Source organism: Lutra lutra, chromosome 18, assembly GCF_902655055.1.
Source record: "Lutra lutra chromosome 18, mLutLut1.2, whole genome shotgun sequence".
Lineage (NCBI taxonomy): Eukaryota > Metazoa > Chordata > Mammalia > Carnivora > Mustelidae > Lutra > Lutra lutra.
In genome coordinates this window covers 326,341-339,543 of record NC_062295.1, presented here as the reverse complement: position 1 = coordinate 339,543, position 13,203 = coordinate 326,341, and the positions used below count along the sequence as shown (strand labels likewise).

At 52.8% G+C, this 13,203-nt stretch overlaps 1 protein-coding gene across 2 annotated transcripts; it reads right to left on the bottom strand.

The window, feature by feature from the left end:
- Positions 1-796: 796 nt before the first annotated feature.
- NME4 (NME/NM23 nucleoside diphosphate kinase 4) lies at positions 797-4,189 on the bottom strand. 2 transcript variants are annotated; one of them, XM_047714472.1, is made up of 5 exons: positions 4,014-4,185; positions 2,357-2,490; positions 1,999-2,100; positions 1,775-1,887; positions 797-1,227 (listed from the first exon to the last, which is right to left on the bottom strand). In XM_047714472.1, exons 1-5 carry the CDS (start codon positions 4,102-4,104, stop codon positions 1,104-1,106), a joined length of 564 nt encoding a protein of 187 aa, XP_047570428.1. In that variant the 5' UTR covers positions 4,105-4,185; the 3' UTR covers positions 797-1,103. The 2 variants fall into 2 exon arrangements, with proteins under 2 accessions (XP_047570428.1, XP_047570429.1); XM_047714473.1 differs by lacking the exon at positions 1,999-2,100 and having other exon boundaries at positions 4,014-4,189.
- Positions 4,190-13,203: the final 9,014 nt, after the last annotated feature.

The following is a 13,203-nucleotide window of genomic DNA, read 5'->3' as shown; positions in this document are numbered from 1 at the left end:
CCCTATCCCCTCTCTCGCTCCCAAATTAAGTCTTAAAACAACAACACCTGGGGGGCGCACCCCCTTCACTGTTGCATAAACACGACAGCGCAGGAGGAGGAGACCGCGGCCCAGGAAAGCCACGGTCAAGGACAGCCTTCCCCTCGCGCAGCCAACCCCAGTGCCGGTTCCCAGAACGTCGGTTTCATGACCCATGAGTTAAGTCTGGGCACGTCGTCCGTGCCATCACGCGCAGGCACGGGTAGCGACGGGGGCTGCGAGCCCGGGATCAGGGCATCCTTTGTAAAGATGTCAGAAAGAGTAAGTGAGGACCAAGGCGGCTCAGCAGGTGTAACGATATGCAAGGTCCAGTACCTGGGACAAGGGACCGGGGACACATCCGAGGCCCCGGGTGTGGTGTGCAGTGTGTAATGCCAACGTGAGAACAAGCAGACACAGGCAGCTCCAGTCAGTCTCCACCATACGAGGCCATGAAAGGCCTCCTGCCCTGGGGGAGGTCTTATGGGCGCCCTCCAGTTCTGCCCACGGCAGGCAGCTCCTCATTTAGCATGATCGATGAATGAGGCCTGGGGCAGCACCAGCTCTGCGACTCGGCTTGATTCCCCTGCATTTCAGGCTGGCGGTCTTTGGACCTAGCCTGTCTGATACATTCAACAAAATTATTGATCCCCTGCTGGTGTGTGAGAGTAAGCTTTATTTCTACTCTCAAACTCTTACAACTTTGCATAAAGTCCTCATCCCTACCTCAGAGATGGCACAAACTGTAATAATCACCCCCCCACACACACACACACACACACACGACACAGTGAATTTTAATGTCCCACCCACCTTTTGGGGAAGGGAGGTTACACAACACACTTTTGAAGATGCCCTGAAGGTTGTCTGACACTTTGGTCCAGAAAGTGGATCTCTTACTGGCTTAGGATACTAAAAGGCACGTAAAGTTGGTTGCTCAACCCCTCTGAGCTGGGGTGGGGCAGAAGGTAGACTGGAAGGTGTTCTGGGGCCAACCGGCAAACCACGGTGTGCGCTCAAGTCTGGGACGACAGAGGTAGCTGATCCTGGGCAGCTGCTGGGGTGGCCGACGGCAGCCTGAGTGCTCACGGTGGGTAGATGCCGCTCTGGTGGACTTCGTCTGCCCAGTCCACCAGCTCACTGCTCTGAAACCACAGCTGGATCTCCCTCTGGGCCCCTTCCACGGAGTCGCTGGCATGGATGATGTTCCTGTGCCAGAGGACAGGCAGCAAGGTAAGGCACAGACCTCAATGTGCACCTCAGGGACCCTGAGACTACCTGCTCATCCCCTACCATCAAGAAGAGCGAGCCCAGCATTGTGCAGAGAGGAAAGCAAGAACAGGGTTGGAAGACTGCTTCCAGCCTGACCTTGGCATCTTACCCACAACCTCATGACCAGCCCAGACCGTCCCCGGAGCCTCATGTTCCCACCAGCTGTCCCGTGCCAACCCCTCAGGGTGTCTGGCCGGACAGTCAGGTAACAGGAAATGATGGCAGAGTACACACACAACACATAGAGAATACTTTATCATCTCCTGTGTGCAAAGGGCTTTGAAAAAACTCTTCTAGCAAACATTAGGTGTGTGTAACATCCCAGCATCAAAAGTCTCTTGTGTCTCTGCTATGGCCCAGCAAGATCCCCAGGTCCCAAGGATCTGCCTCAGGGGCAGACAACCACCCCACACTTGGGCCCTCCTCAACCCTGAGGAGCTGGCCCATCAGCTCTGGTGGCTTGAGTGTGTCAGGGCTCCCGGACCTGCTGATGTGGATGCTGAAGTCCCCCCTGATGGTGCCAGGGGCAGCCTCAGCGGAGTCGGTGTGTCCTATCATGGCCCTTGAGGAGCCGACCACGTTGGGACCTTCCCAGACCTGCAGCACAGAGATAAAGGAGGTTGGGAGCGGTGCGGACCACCAAGGACTCAGCAGCTCTGGGCTCAGCCCAGGGCCCTCCACCCTTTCCACCACCCATGCCTGCCATACCATGGCCACCACGGGGCCAGAGGTCATGTAGCTGATGAGGGCTGGGTAGAAAGGCTTCCTCTGCAGGTCATGGTAGTGCTCAGCAAGGACTCTCTCTGGCGCCTGGGTGGCATTGGAGCAAGATGGGAGAGGAGCCCCTAGGCACTGGGGCACTGGCCATGGTGTCCTGACCTCAGGGCACTTTGCAAATAACACCTACATGGCCTGGCACACCAGCAGCCACCTCCCCACCCGTCCCCTGCTACTGCCAACACCATACTCCTCCAGATACAGGGTGGAAATACAAAGGGCTGAGGTCCACAAGAAGTCCCCCACCCCAGTCCCATCAAGGTCACCCATGGGTCGAGAGCCCTGGTACCTGCAGCATCTTCATTCCCACCAGCTTGAAGCCCCTCCTCTCAAAGCGCTGGATCACGTCCCCAACAAGCCGCCGCTGCACCCCATCTGGCTTCACGGCAACCAGGGTCCGCTCCCGTGTCCAGGAGGACCCTCCTTTAGAAGAAGGGGAATCAGGTGCCTCACCCTTTCACATCTCCCTGAGCCCCGAATCCCAGGCCACAGCCCAGGTGTCACCAGAGCAGCCCTGGAGGGGAGAAGCACAGGGTCCACAGCCAACAAATGCCCAGCAGGACTCTGCCTTTCAGGGACTGACAGGACAGTGGGCCCCCAGGTGCTTCCAGGCTGGTGGTAGGGGTCGGGGCACCCACAATGGATCCCATGTCCCTGAGAAGGCATATTCAAGATCTGGGGAGCCACAGCTCGTGCCACTGGCCACACAGAGGCCCAGAGATGCCACACGGGAAAGAAAGCACTGTTGCCGGCCATGCTTTTGACCCCTGTCCTTTGGAGGGAGGGCCGGTCCAGCCGGCCGCACGAGGAGGACCCAAAGCTCATCTTGTGGGTCTGCAGTGAAGGATTGGCAGGGAACCAGGCAGTAGTGAGGGGCACTCTCCCCACCACGTGGGCCACACACGACAGGACGAAAGAGAGCTAGGGACCGAGAAGCAGGGTGGAGGGCTTCCTGTCTGAAGTGGGAGACTCTAGAGGGCTCCTCCGCTCACAGCCTCATTAGCCCGACGAACTCGATGCCGCTGGAGGCCTTCAAGGGAGGCGGCTTCCAGACCCATGTAGAGGACTGACCCTGGTCCAGCCCTTCTGTTCTCCAGGGGACACCACCAGAGGGACGGAGGCATCATTACCCCTTACAGCCCGAGGCCACAGAGTTCTGCTGACCCTCAGCCCTGGGTCCAGGGTCAAACGTGCTTTTGAGAGGAGCCTACACCCTGGGTGTCCTGCAGAGTCCTGCTCTGGAGGACAGCAAACTGGAAGACCAATGATAGAGTCGGGGCAGGCCAGTGTCCCTGGGGGTGTCTGCAGCTGCCCTTTCCCATCCCAAAACGTGTGCTGGGCCTGGACAGCAGGCACTGGGCGCCCCACTTCACTTCAAGACTGAAGGAAGCCCACTGCAGGAAGCCCCCTGGTTTGTGCCCCTAAAGCCCAGGGTCTAGGGGCTGGGGAACCTGGCCTGCCGCCAGCTGGCTTGTCCGCTGGAAGGTGGCAGTTCACACACCGAGACATCCGGCTCTCAGGGAGCACCCTGTGGGCCGCAGTTAGGGGGAGAACCGGCTACAGATACGGGCCAGAGGGAGTTAGGGCCAGCAGAAAACGCCCCGAGGGCAGCGGCTCCGCGGGGAGTGCTCATCTGCTCACAATGTCCCCCGCAGCAGCCCCAGTTCGCGGGGACCCTTACCCCAGCCTGCTGTGGCCACCAGGCCTCCTGCTCCGGAGCCCACAGGGGACCCTGCCCCCGAGCAACCTGGGGCGGTGGGCGGATGGTGGGCGGGGGGTGGGGGGCAGTGGGAGGTGGGGAAAGACGTGCAGGGCGCCCCCGGCCCGCCCGGCGAGACCCCGAGGCCATCTACAGAGGCCAGGCAGCCTCGGGTCGCACGCGCGCCAACAAAGGCCGGGCTACGCCCCCCACCCGCCTCCCCCTCGGCCGGTCGCGGGCCACTCACCAGAGCTGGGGCGTACGAGCAGTCTCGGGCCCGGGGCCCGTGGACCGCTCAGCAGCCCTGGCAGCGCGGCGCGCCCCAAGAGGCCGCCCATGACCCCCGGCCCGCGGGCCGCTGGCTGAGCGCAGAAAGAGCGCGGGCGACTGAGCCCGGCGGGAGAAAGGGCGGAGCGGAGGGAAAGGGAGGGGCGAGAGGGAAGAGGAGGGCGGAGCGGAGGGAAAGGGAGGGGCGGGAGGGAAGAGGAGGGCGGAGCGGAGGGAGAGGGAGGGGCGGGAGGGAAGAGGAGGGCGGAGCGGAGGGAAAGGGAGGGGCGGGAGGGAAGAGGAGGGCGGAGCGGAGGGAGAGGGAGGGGCGGGAGGGAAGAGGAGGGCGGAGCGGAGGGAGAGGGAGGGGCGGGAGGGAAGAGGAGGGCGGAGCGGAGGGAGAGGGAGGGGCGGGAGGGAAGAGGAGGGCGGAGCGGAGGGAGAGGGAGGGGCGGGAGGGAAGAGGAGGGCGGAGTGGAGGGAGAGGGAGGAGCGGGAGGGAAGAGGAGGGCGGAGCGGAGGGAGAGGAAGAGGCGGGAGGGAAGGGGAGGGCGGGGCGGAGGGAGAGGGAGAGGCGGGAGGGAAGAAGGGGGCGGAGCGGAGGGAGGGGGAGGGGTGGCAGAGAAGGGGAGGGCGGGCGGAGGGAGAGGGAGGGGCGAGAGGACATGAGGGGGCAGGGTGGAGGGGGGCGAGACGGAGAGGGCGGGGTGGAGGGAAGAGGGGGGCGGGGCTTAGAAACAGGTATACTATTATAATACCGTTGGGGTAGTAATGGTGGCCAGCTTCTTTTCTAAAAGATTTTATTTTTATTTATTTATTTATTTGACAGATAGTGAGAGAGCACAAGCAGGGGGAGCAGAGGGGGGTGAGGAGCAGACTCCCCACTGAGCAGGGAACCGGATATGGGACTTGATCCCAGGATCCTGGATCATGACCTGAGTGGAAGGAAGCACTTAACCATCTGAGCAACCCAGGTGCCCCCAGCTTGTTTTCTAAATAGGAGATCTGCTCGGTGTTAGGTAGTGAGTTTTTGAAAAATCATATGTGCTTTTTGATGCTACTGTGAATAGAAACGTTTTCTTAATTTTATTTTTAATTGTTCTTTGAAAGTATAAAAATGCAATTGACTTTTGTATGTTAAACTCTTATCCTGCAACTTTGCTGAACTCATTTATTAGCTCCCGTAGTTTTTTAGTGGATTTCTTAGGATTTATTATGCACGAAATTATGTCATATGGGCCTAGAGATAGTTATTTCTTCCTTCCCAATCTGGATGCCTTTTATTTTATTTTCTTAATTGATCATTCTGGCTAGAATCTCCAGTAAAGTATTGAATACAAGCAGCCACCTTCTTCCACTGGCTTAAGATAGGGTGTTAGGTTATGGTGCTTTGCAACTGCTTACCTTAAAAATCAAACAGTCCTGAGGGCGCCTGGGTGGCTCAGTGGGTTAAAGCCAGTGCCTTCGGCTCAGGTCATGATCCCAGGACCCTGGGATCAAGCCCCATGTCCGGCTCCCTGCTCAGCCGGGAGCCTGCTTCCTCCTCTCTGCCTGCCTCTCTGCCTACTTGTGATCTCTGCCTGTCAAATAAATAAAATCTTAAAAAAAAAAAAAATCAAACAGTCCTGGGGCACCTGCGTGGCTCTGTCACTTAAGCATCTGACTCTCGGTTTTGGCTCAGGTCATGATCCTGTGGTCAGGGCATCCAGCCCAGAGCCCTGCATGCAGAGTCTGCCAAAGTATTGCTCTCTCTCCCCTCTCCCTCTGCCCCTTGTCTGGCTCATGCACATGAGCGCCCTATCTCTAAAATAAAATGAATAAATAAAATCTTAAAAAAAAAAAAAAAAAGAGGGCGCCTGGGTGGCTCAGTGGGTTAAGCCACTGCCTTCAGCTCAGGTCATGATCTCGGAGTCCTGGGATCGAGCCCCGCATTGGGCTCTCTGCTCAGCAAGAAGCCTGCTTCCCTCTCTCTCTCTGCCTGCCTCTCTGCCTGCTTGTGATCTCTCTCTGTCAAATAAATAAATAAAATCTTAAAAAAGAAAAAAAAAGAAAGAAAGAGAGAAGTTTCAGGCAGATGAAAAACTGAAATACAAAAGGCAAATCTATAAAGCTTTCAGATGATGGGAAAATATATTCACAGCTTTCTGTGGGGAAGAATTTCTTAAGGCACAATAAGCACTAATTATAAAGGAAAATATCGACAAAGTCAACCCTATTAAAATTAAGAACATCATAAAAAACACCATGAAGATACCAGACGAGCCGAAATTCAAACACTGATGACGCGAAGTGCTGGCAAGCGTGTGAGCGATGGGAGCTCCGATTCATTACTGCTGAGACTACAAAACGGAGCAGTTACTCTGAAGTCAGGTTGGCAGTTTCCTAGAAAACTAAACATGTGACCCAGCAGCCATGCATCTTGGTGTTTATTCAAATGACTTGAAAATGTATGTACACAAAAATGTGCACCTGTGTATCTGTAGCAGTGTTACTCATAACTGCCCAACTCAGAAGCAACCGAACGTCCTTCTGCAGGTGTCTGGATGAACAGTGTCACCGCATCCCTGCAATGGGACACTATGCAGTAATTACATGTGTGAGCTACCAAGCTGCAAAAAAGACACGGAGGAAAGGTAAAATGCCTATTACTCGATGAAAGAAGCTTATCAGAAAAGGTTACATGACATTCCAGAAAAGGCAAAGCTATGGGGACAGTTAAAAAAAAAAAAAAGACAATCAGTAATTGTTAGGGGCTGGGGGAGTAGGAGTGGTGTGGGCAGGTTTTTAAGGTCGCGAAACAATTCTGTGTGACACTACAATGGCAGATAGATGTCATTACACATTTGTCAAATCCAGAATGTACAACACCAAGAGTGAACCCAAGGGAAAACCGTGGACTTTGGCAAACAATATTGTCAGTGTAGCTTCACTGATGGTAACAATGTAGCACATGGCCCAGGTGGGATGTCCATAGTGAGTGAGGCTGTGCCCGTCTGGGTGTGGAGGGTGGATGGTGCTCCATACTTTCTGCTTAATTTTACTGTGGATCTGAAACTTCTCTCAAAAAACAAAATCTACTCAAAAACACACACAAACCATGAAAAAAGAAAAAAGACAAAATCAGGGGCGCCTGGGTGGCTCAGTGGGTTAAGCCTCTGCCTTCAGCTCAGGTCATGATCCCGGGTTCCTGGGATCAAGCCCCGCATCGGGCTCTCTGCTCACCGGGGAGCCTGCTTCCTCCTCTCTCTCTGCCTGCCTCTCTGCCTACTTGTGATCTCTCTCTCTGTCGAATAAATAAATAAAATATAAAAAAAAAAAAGACAAAATCACAGAATGGGAAAGAATGTTTCCAGCACCCAAAACCTATATAGGTCTAGGGTCTTATTTCCAGAAGTCGGTGAGTAAAGAACCAATAACTCTGTGGTACGGCAGACAAATACTTGAGGTTTCTCTTCTCCAGAGAAATCCAAACAGCCAAGAAACACACACAGAGGGGCTCGGCTTCAGGACTGATCACAGAAATGCAAGCCAAGCCACACCAAAAATCCTGAAGTTTGGGGAGCCTGTTCTGACTCTTGCTCTCAGATCAGGCGATGATCTCAGGGCTGTGGGATGGAGCCCCACATCGGGCTCTGCACTCAGCAGGCGGTCTCCTTGAGGTTCTCTTTCCCTCTCCCCGACCCCGACTCTCCCTCTCTCTCTCTCTAAAAATAAGTAAATAAAATCCTGAGGAAAAAATTCTGAAGTCTGAAAATTCCAACTATTAGCAAGATTGTGGACCAAGCAAATTCATGTACGGCTAGTTAGACTCTCAACTGACAAAACCCACCTTTGGTAAACAGTTTGGAATCAAGAAAGTGAAAAATCAACCTACAAAATGGAAGGAAATGTTGCGAAATCATATATTTCAGAAGGGCCTTTTTAAAAAGATTTTATTTGTTTATTTTTGTCAGAGAGAGAGCTCAAGCAAGGGGACCAGCAGGCAGAGGGAGAGTCAGGCTCCCAGCTGAGCAAGGAGCCCGATGTGGGACTCGATCCCAGGACCCTGGGACCATGACCTGAGCTGAAGGCAGAGGCTTTAACCCACAGAGCCACCCAGGTGCTCCAAGCTACTCCATTCTAAACTTCAGATTTTCCAACTCTGGCTGTGGGGGAAGACCGCGAAGGCAAAGCATCCCTTGGTGGGAACCACGACTGCTCCTTGACCGTTAGGACCACCATGAGCCAGCAAGACCCTGACTACCCGGCGATTGACCCCAAGACAATGACCAATTTGACTTTCACTGCGCACCATTACCCCACGTTTTGCGTATATACACCTGGAAGCATTTGCACACTTTGGAGACAGTCTTTGGGACCCTAGTCTCCTGTATTCACGGCGTTGGCATCACTGAAATGATCCATTTCCTGCTTCAGCACCACTCATTCCTGCGCCTGGTCTGCTTGGGACTCCCCCGGTCAGGTGCCCTTGCAACCCCGCACCCTGGCTACAACCCCAACGGCTTCGGCTCCCTCCTCGCCCTCGCTCCCTCTCTGTCTCCTTTCCTGTCTCTGAGTCCTCACTGGAGGAAGAGCCTGCTGCCATGTTGTGGGCAGTCCCATGTTCACGGCCAAGGAGCTGATGTCTCCGGCCGGCCGCCGTGAGGACCCAAAGGCTGCCAACAGTGACCTGGTGAGCTTAGATGTGGATCCTCCTAAGTGTGTGTTGTTTCAGTGCTAAATTCTGAGATATTTTGTTGTGCAGCAGTAAATACCCAAGTCGAAGACCAAGGAGGGAGGAGGAGGTGTGAGTGGTCTGACCCTCCCTGGTCCGGGGACCCTGGGGCTCTTATGATCTGTGCAGCTGTCCCTTCCCTCAGAGGCCAGGGCTGGGACGGGGTCTGGGCTCTCTCCCAGCCCTCTTCCCGGAAGCCCCTGCCTTTCAAGGCTTGGCCCATTGGGTTTCAGTGTCAGGGTGTCAGTCCGTCTGAGGAGGACTGACAGTGCAGTGTGGCATTAGGATGAGCACAAACTTGGACTTCTGGGACATTCCTGGGAAAGTGCTGGTGGTCTTGGTACAATGTTCTTGGAGAGAGGGGAGGTGGCAGGAGAACCAGATTCTAATCCTGCCCCTGCCACCTGCGGCTATCAGCGTCCCCTTGCCATCCTGGTAAGAACTGGGTTCTCCCAGCAGCCCTGTTTGTTTCGTTTAGAGAGAGAGCCAGCAGGGAGGGCAGAAGTCGAGGGAGAAAGAAAATTCAAGCACACTGAGCACTGAGCACAGAGCCCAACTTGGGGTTTGATCCCATGACCCCAAGACAGAATGGAGCCGGAACCAAGAGTTGGACACTTAACCGAATGAGCCACCTGGGGGCCCCTCTCCCAGCGGTTTTTAAACTTTGGATAAACATGCAAGTTCCTGTCACGTGTAACAGGAAGTGGTGGGCCCCGGGGTTCTCCGCTGTCCGTGCCCATCACCTGCCAGCCCGCAGCCAGAAGGGGCTCTCGGGGTTGGCTTTGACCCATTTCCAGACGGGTCACTGTTACGGACGTCTGCTTTAGTTCCATGTGGTCAGAAAAACCTATTCTGTATCCCTTCAATTCTTTTCAGTTTATCAAGAACTGTTTTGTGGCCCAGCGTTGATCTAGCTCGGGGAACTTGAAAAGAACGGCCACTCTGCGGAGTCGGATGCAGTCCTCTGTAAACACGGTGAGTTCACGGCCGCTGACCGCGCAGCTGGAATACCCCGTCTTCCCTGGTGTTTTCCTCTCGCATGTTCCATCAACGGCAGAGAGAGGGCCCTCAAGTCCCCTCTCCTCACGTGCAAATGCCTATTTCGTGGTTTCATTCTGCCCATTTTTACTTCATGTAGCTGGAAGCTCTCTTAAGAGGCGTGTGCACACATTTCTTCCCTTATGAAGGGAATTTTCCACTACAACAAAATATTTTTGCCTCTGCTTGATCATAATCTCTATTTTGAAGTCTACCTTATCTGGTAAAGATAGAGACCCTTGAGTTCCTCACACTCGTTATCAGATGATTTATCTCTGTCCATCCACTTACTGTTTTTTTTTTAAGATTTTATTTATTTGGCAGATCACAAGTAGGCAGAGAGGCAGGCGAGGAGGGGGGAGCGGGAAACAGACTCCCCGCTGAGCAGAGAGCCCGATGTGGGGCTCCATCCCAGGACCCTGAGATCATGATCCAAGCCAAAGGCAGAGGCTCAACCCCGGACCCAACCAGGTGCACCCATCCACTTACTTTTCATGTCTTTAAGGTTGAACTGAATCATTTCTAGATTGTCTGGTCTTGCTTTATTTATTTATTTATTCATTTATTTTTAAAATGCACTTGGACAATCTCAGCTTTTTTTTTTTTTAAAGATTTATTTATTGGGGTGCCTGGGCGGCTCAGTGGGTTAAGGCCTCTGCCTTCGGCTCAGGTCATGATCCGGCTCAGCAGGGAGCCTGCTTCCTTCTCTCTCTGCCTGCCTCTCTGCCTACTTGTGATCTCTGTCTGTCCAATAAATAAATAAAATCTTTAAAAAAAAAAAGAAATATTTAAAATATATATTTATTTATTTATTTATTTATTTTTTAAGATTTTATTTTTTGAGGGCCACCTGGGTGGCTCAGTTGGTTGAGCAGCTGCCTTCAGCTCAGGTCATGATCCCAGCGTCCTGGGATCGAGTCCCACATCGGGCTCCTTGCTTGGCGGGGAGCCTGCTTCTCCCTCTGCCTCTGCCTGCCACTCTGTCTGCCTGTGCTCGCTCTCTCTCCCTCTCTCTCTCTCAAAAATAAATAAAATCTTTAAAAGAAAAAAAAAGATTTTATTTATTTGAGAGAGAGAGAGACAGAGTGAGAGAGCATGAGAGGAGAGGTCAGAGGGAGAAGCGGACTGCCCATGGAGCTGGGAGCCCGATGTGGGACTCGATCCCGGGACTCCAGGATCATGACCTGAGCCGAAGGCAGTTGCTTAACCAACTGAGCCACCCAGGCACCCCTTATTTATTATTTTAGAGAGAGAGGGAGAGAGTACCTGGGGCTGGAGGAGCAGAGGGAGAGGAGCGAGAGGTTCAAGCAGACTTTGCACTGAGTGTGGAGCCTGACTGGGCATTGGGGGTGTGGTTTCCATGACCCTGAGATCATGACCTGAGCCAAAACGGAGAGTGGGGAACTCAACTGACTGTGCCACCCAGGTGCTCCTCTGCCTTTTTTTTTTTTTTTTTTTTTTGTGAAGTATACTGAGCACATGTTACACTGGTTTCAGGCGGACGACGTCCTGACTGGACAATCTGATACATGATTCCATGCTCTCCGTGACGCGTGCAGTTGCGTCTGTCAGCACACGTCATGGTATCATCCACAGCATTCCCTATGCGGCACTTTTCATCTCCATGACTTCTTTATTTTTATTTTTATTTTTTTTTAAGATTTTATTTATTTATTGGACAGACAGAGATCACAAGTAGGCAGAGAGGCAGGCAGAGAGAGAGGAGGACGCAGGCTCCTGGCTGAGCAGAGAGCCCGATGCAGGGCCCGATTCCAGAATCCTGAGATCATGACCTGAGCCGAGGGCAGAGGCTTTAACCCACTGAGCCACCCAGGCTCCCCAACTTCTTTATTTTATAACTGGACGTTCGTACCTCTTTGTTCCCTCGATTTCCCCCGTGCCTCTACTAACTTCCCTGCCGGCAGCCACCAGTTCATTCTGGGTATTTAAGAATCTGTCTTTTGGTCTCTTTCTTCTTTGTTGGTTCATTTATTTCTTAAATTCCACATATAAGTGAAATCCTTTAGCAATTGTTTTTTCCTGCCTTATTTCACTTAGCATTTTAGCCTCTAGGTCTATCCATGTTGTCTCAAATGGCAAGATCTCATTTATTTTTATGGCTGAATAATATTGCATTCTCTATACAAACCCTCTTCTCTTTATCCATTCATCGTTGCTGTTGTTGTCATTGTTTAATAAGCTGTTCACCCAACGTGGGGCTCAAACTCACTAACCCTGAGATCAAACAAGGCGCATTCCTCCAGCTGAACCAGCTCCGTGCCCCCACTTTGTTTATTTGTAAAGGATGTTTTTGCGAGGGGCGCCTGGGTGGCTCAGTGGGTTAAAGCCTCTGCCTTCGGCTCAGGTCATGGTCTCAGGGTCCTGGGATCAAGCCCCGCATGGGGCTCTCTGCTCAGCGGGGAGCCTGCTTCCTCCCCTCTCTCTCTCTGCCTGCCTCTCTGCCTACTTGTGATCTCTACCTGTCAAATAAATAAAATCTTAAAAAAAAAAAATTCCATTAAAAAAAAAAAGGATGTTTTTGCGAGATATTGAATTGTGGGTTAACAAGAGTATATTTTTCCCCAGGACTTTGAAGATGACATTTTAGGATCTTCTGGCCTCCGTTGCTCTGACTTCTGAGAAGTTAGAAATCATTCAAACTCTTGTTCCCTTGAATGTCATTTTTCTCTGGCTGCTTTCAACACTTTCCGCTCAAGTTTGCCTTCCAGTTGTTGTGCCTGGGTGTGGTTTTCTTTCTTTCTTTCCTTTTTTTAAAAAAAGATTTTTATTTATTTGACAGAGATCACAAGTAGGCAGAGCAGCAGGCAGAGAGAGGGGGGCAGCGGGGTCCCCGGCAAGCAGAGAGCCTGATGTGGGGCTCGATCCCAGGACCCTGAGATCATGACCTGAGCCGAAGGCAGAGGCTTAGCCCACTGAGCCACCCAGGCGCCCCTGGGTGCGGTTTTCTTTGTAGGGATTCTTCCTGTGGTCACTGAGCTGTTTGAACTTGTTGAGTAATGTCTTTCACCAAATCTGAGAATTTTTGGCTCCTAATTTTTCCACATTTTTTTTTCTGCCTCCTTCTCTTTTTCCAGTCCTCTTGGGACTCCTATTTTATTTTCTCAAGACTTATTTATTTGAGAGGGGGAGGGGCAGAGAGGGAGGGAGGGAGGAAGTCAAAGAGATTCCCTACTGAGCACAGAGCCTGACGAGGTGCTCTATCTCACAAGCCTGAGATCACATCCCGAGCCAAAACTGAGAGTTGGATGCTTAATGGACTGTGCCAGTCAGGCACCCCAGGACTCAGACCTCTGTTTGTCCCTGAGGGAAGAGCCGGGAAGAATGGACTCCTTCCCCTAGGACAGGCCCCAAGTAGCCTCTCCAGCATCTGAGAGCCCAGGCCGACTGGTCAGGGATG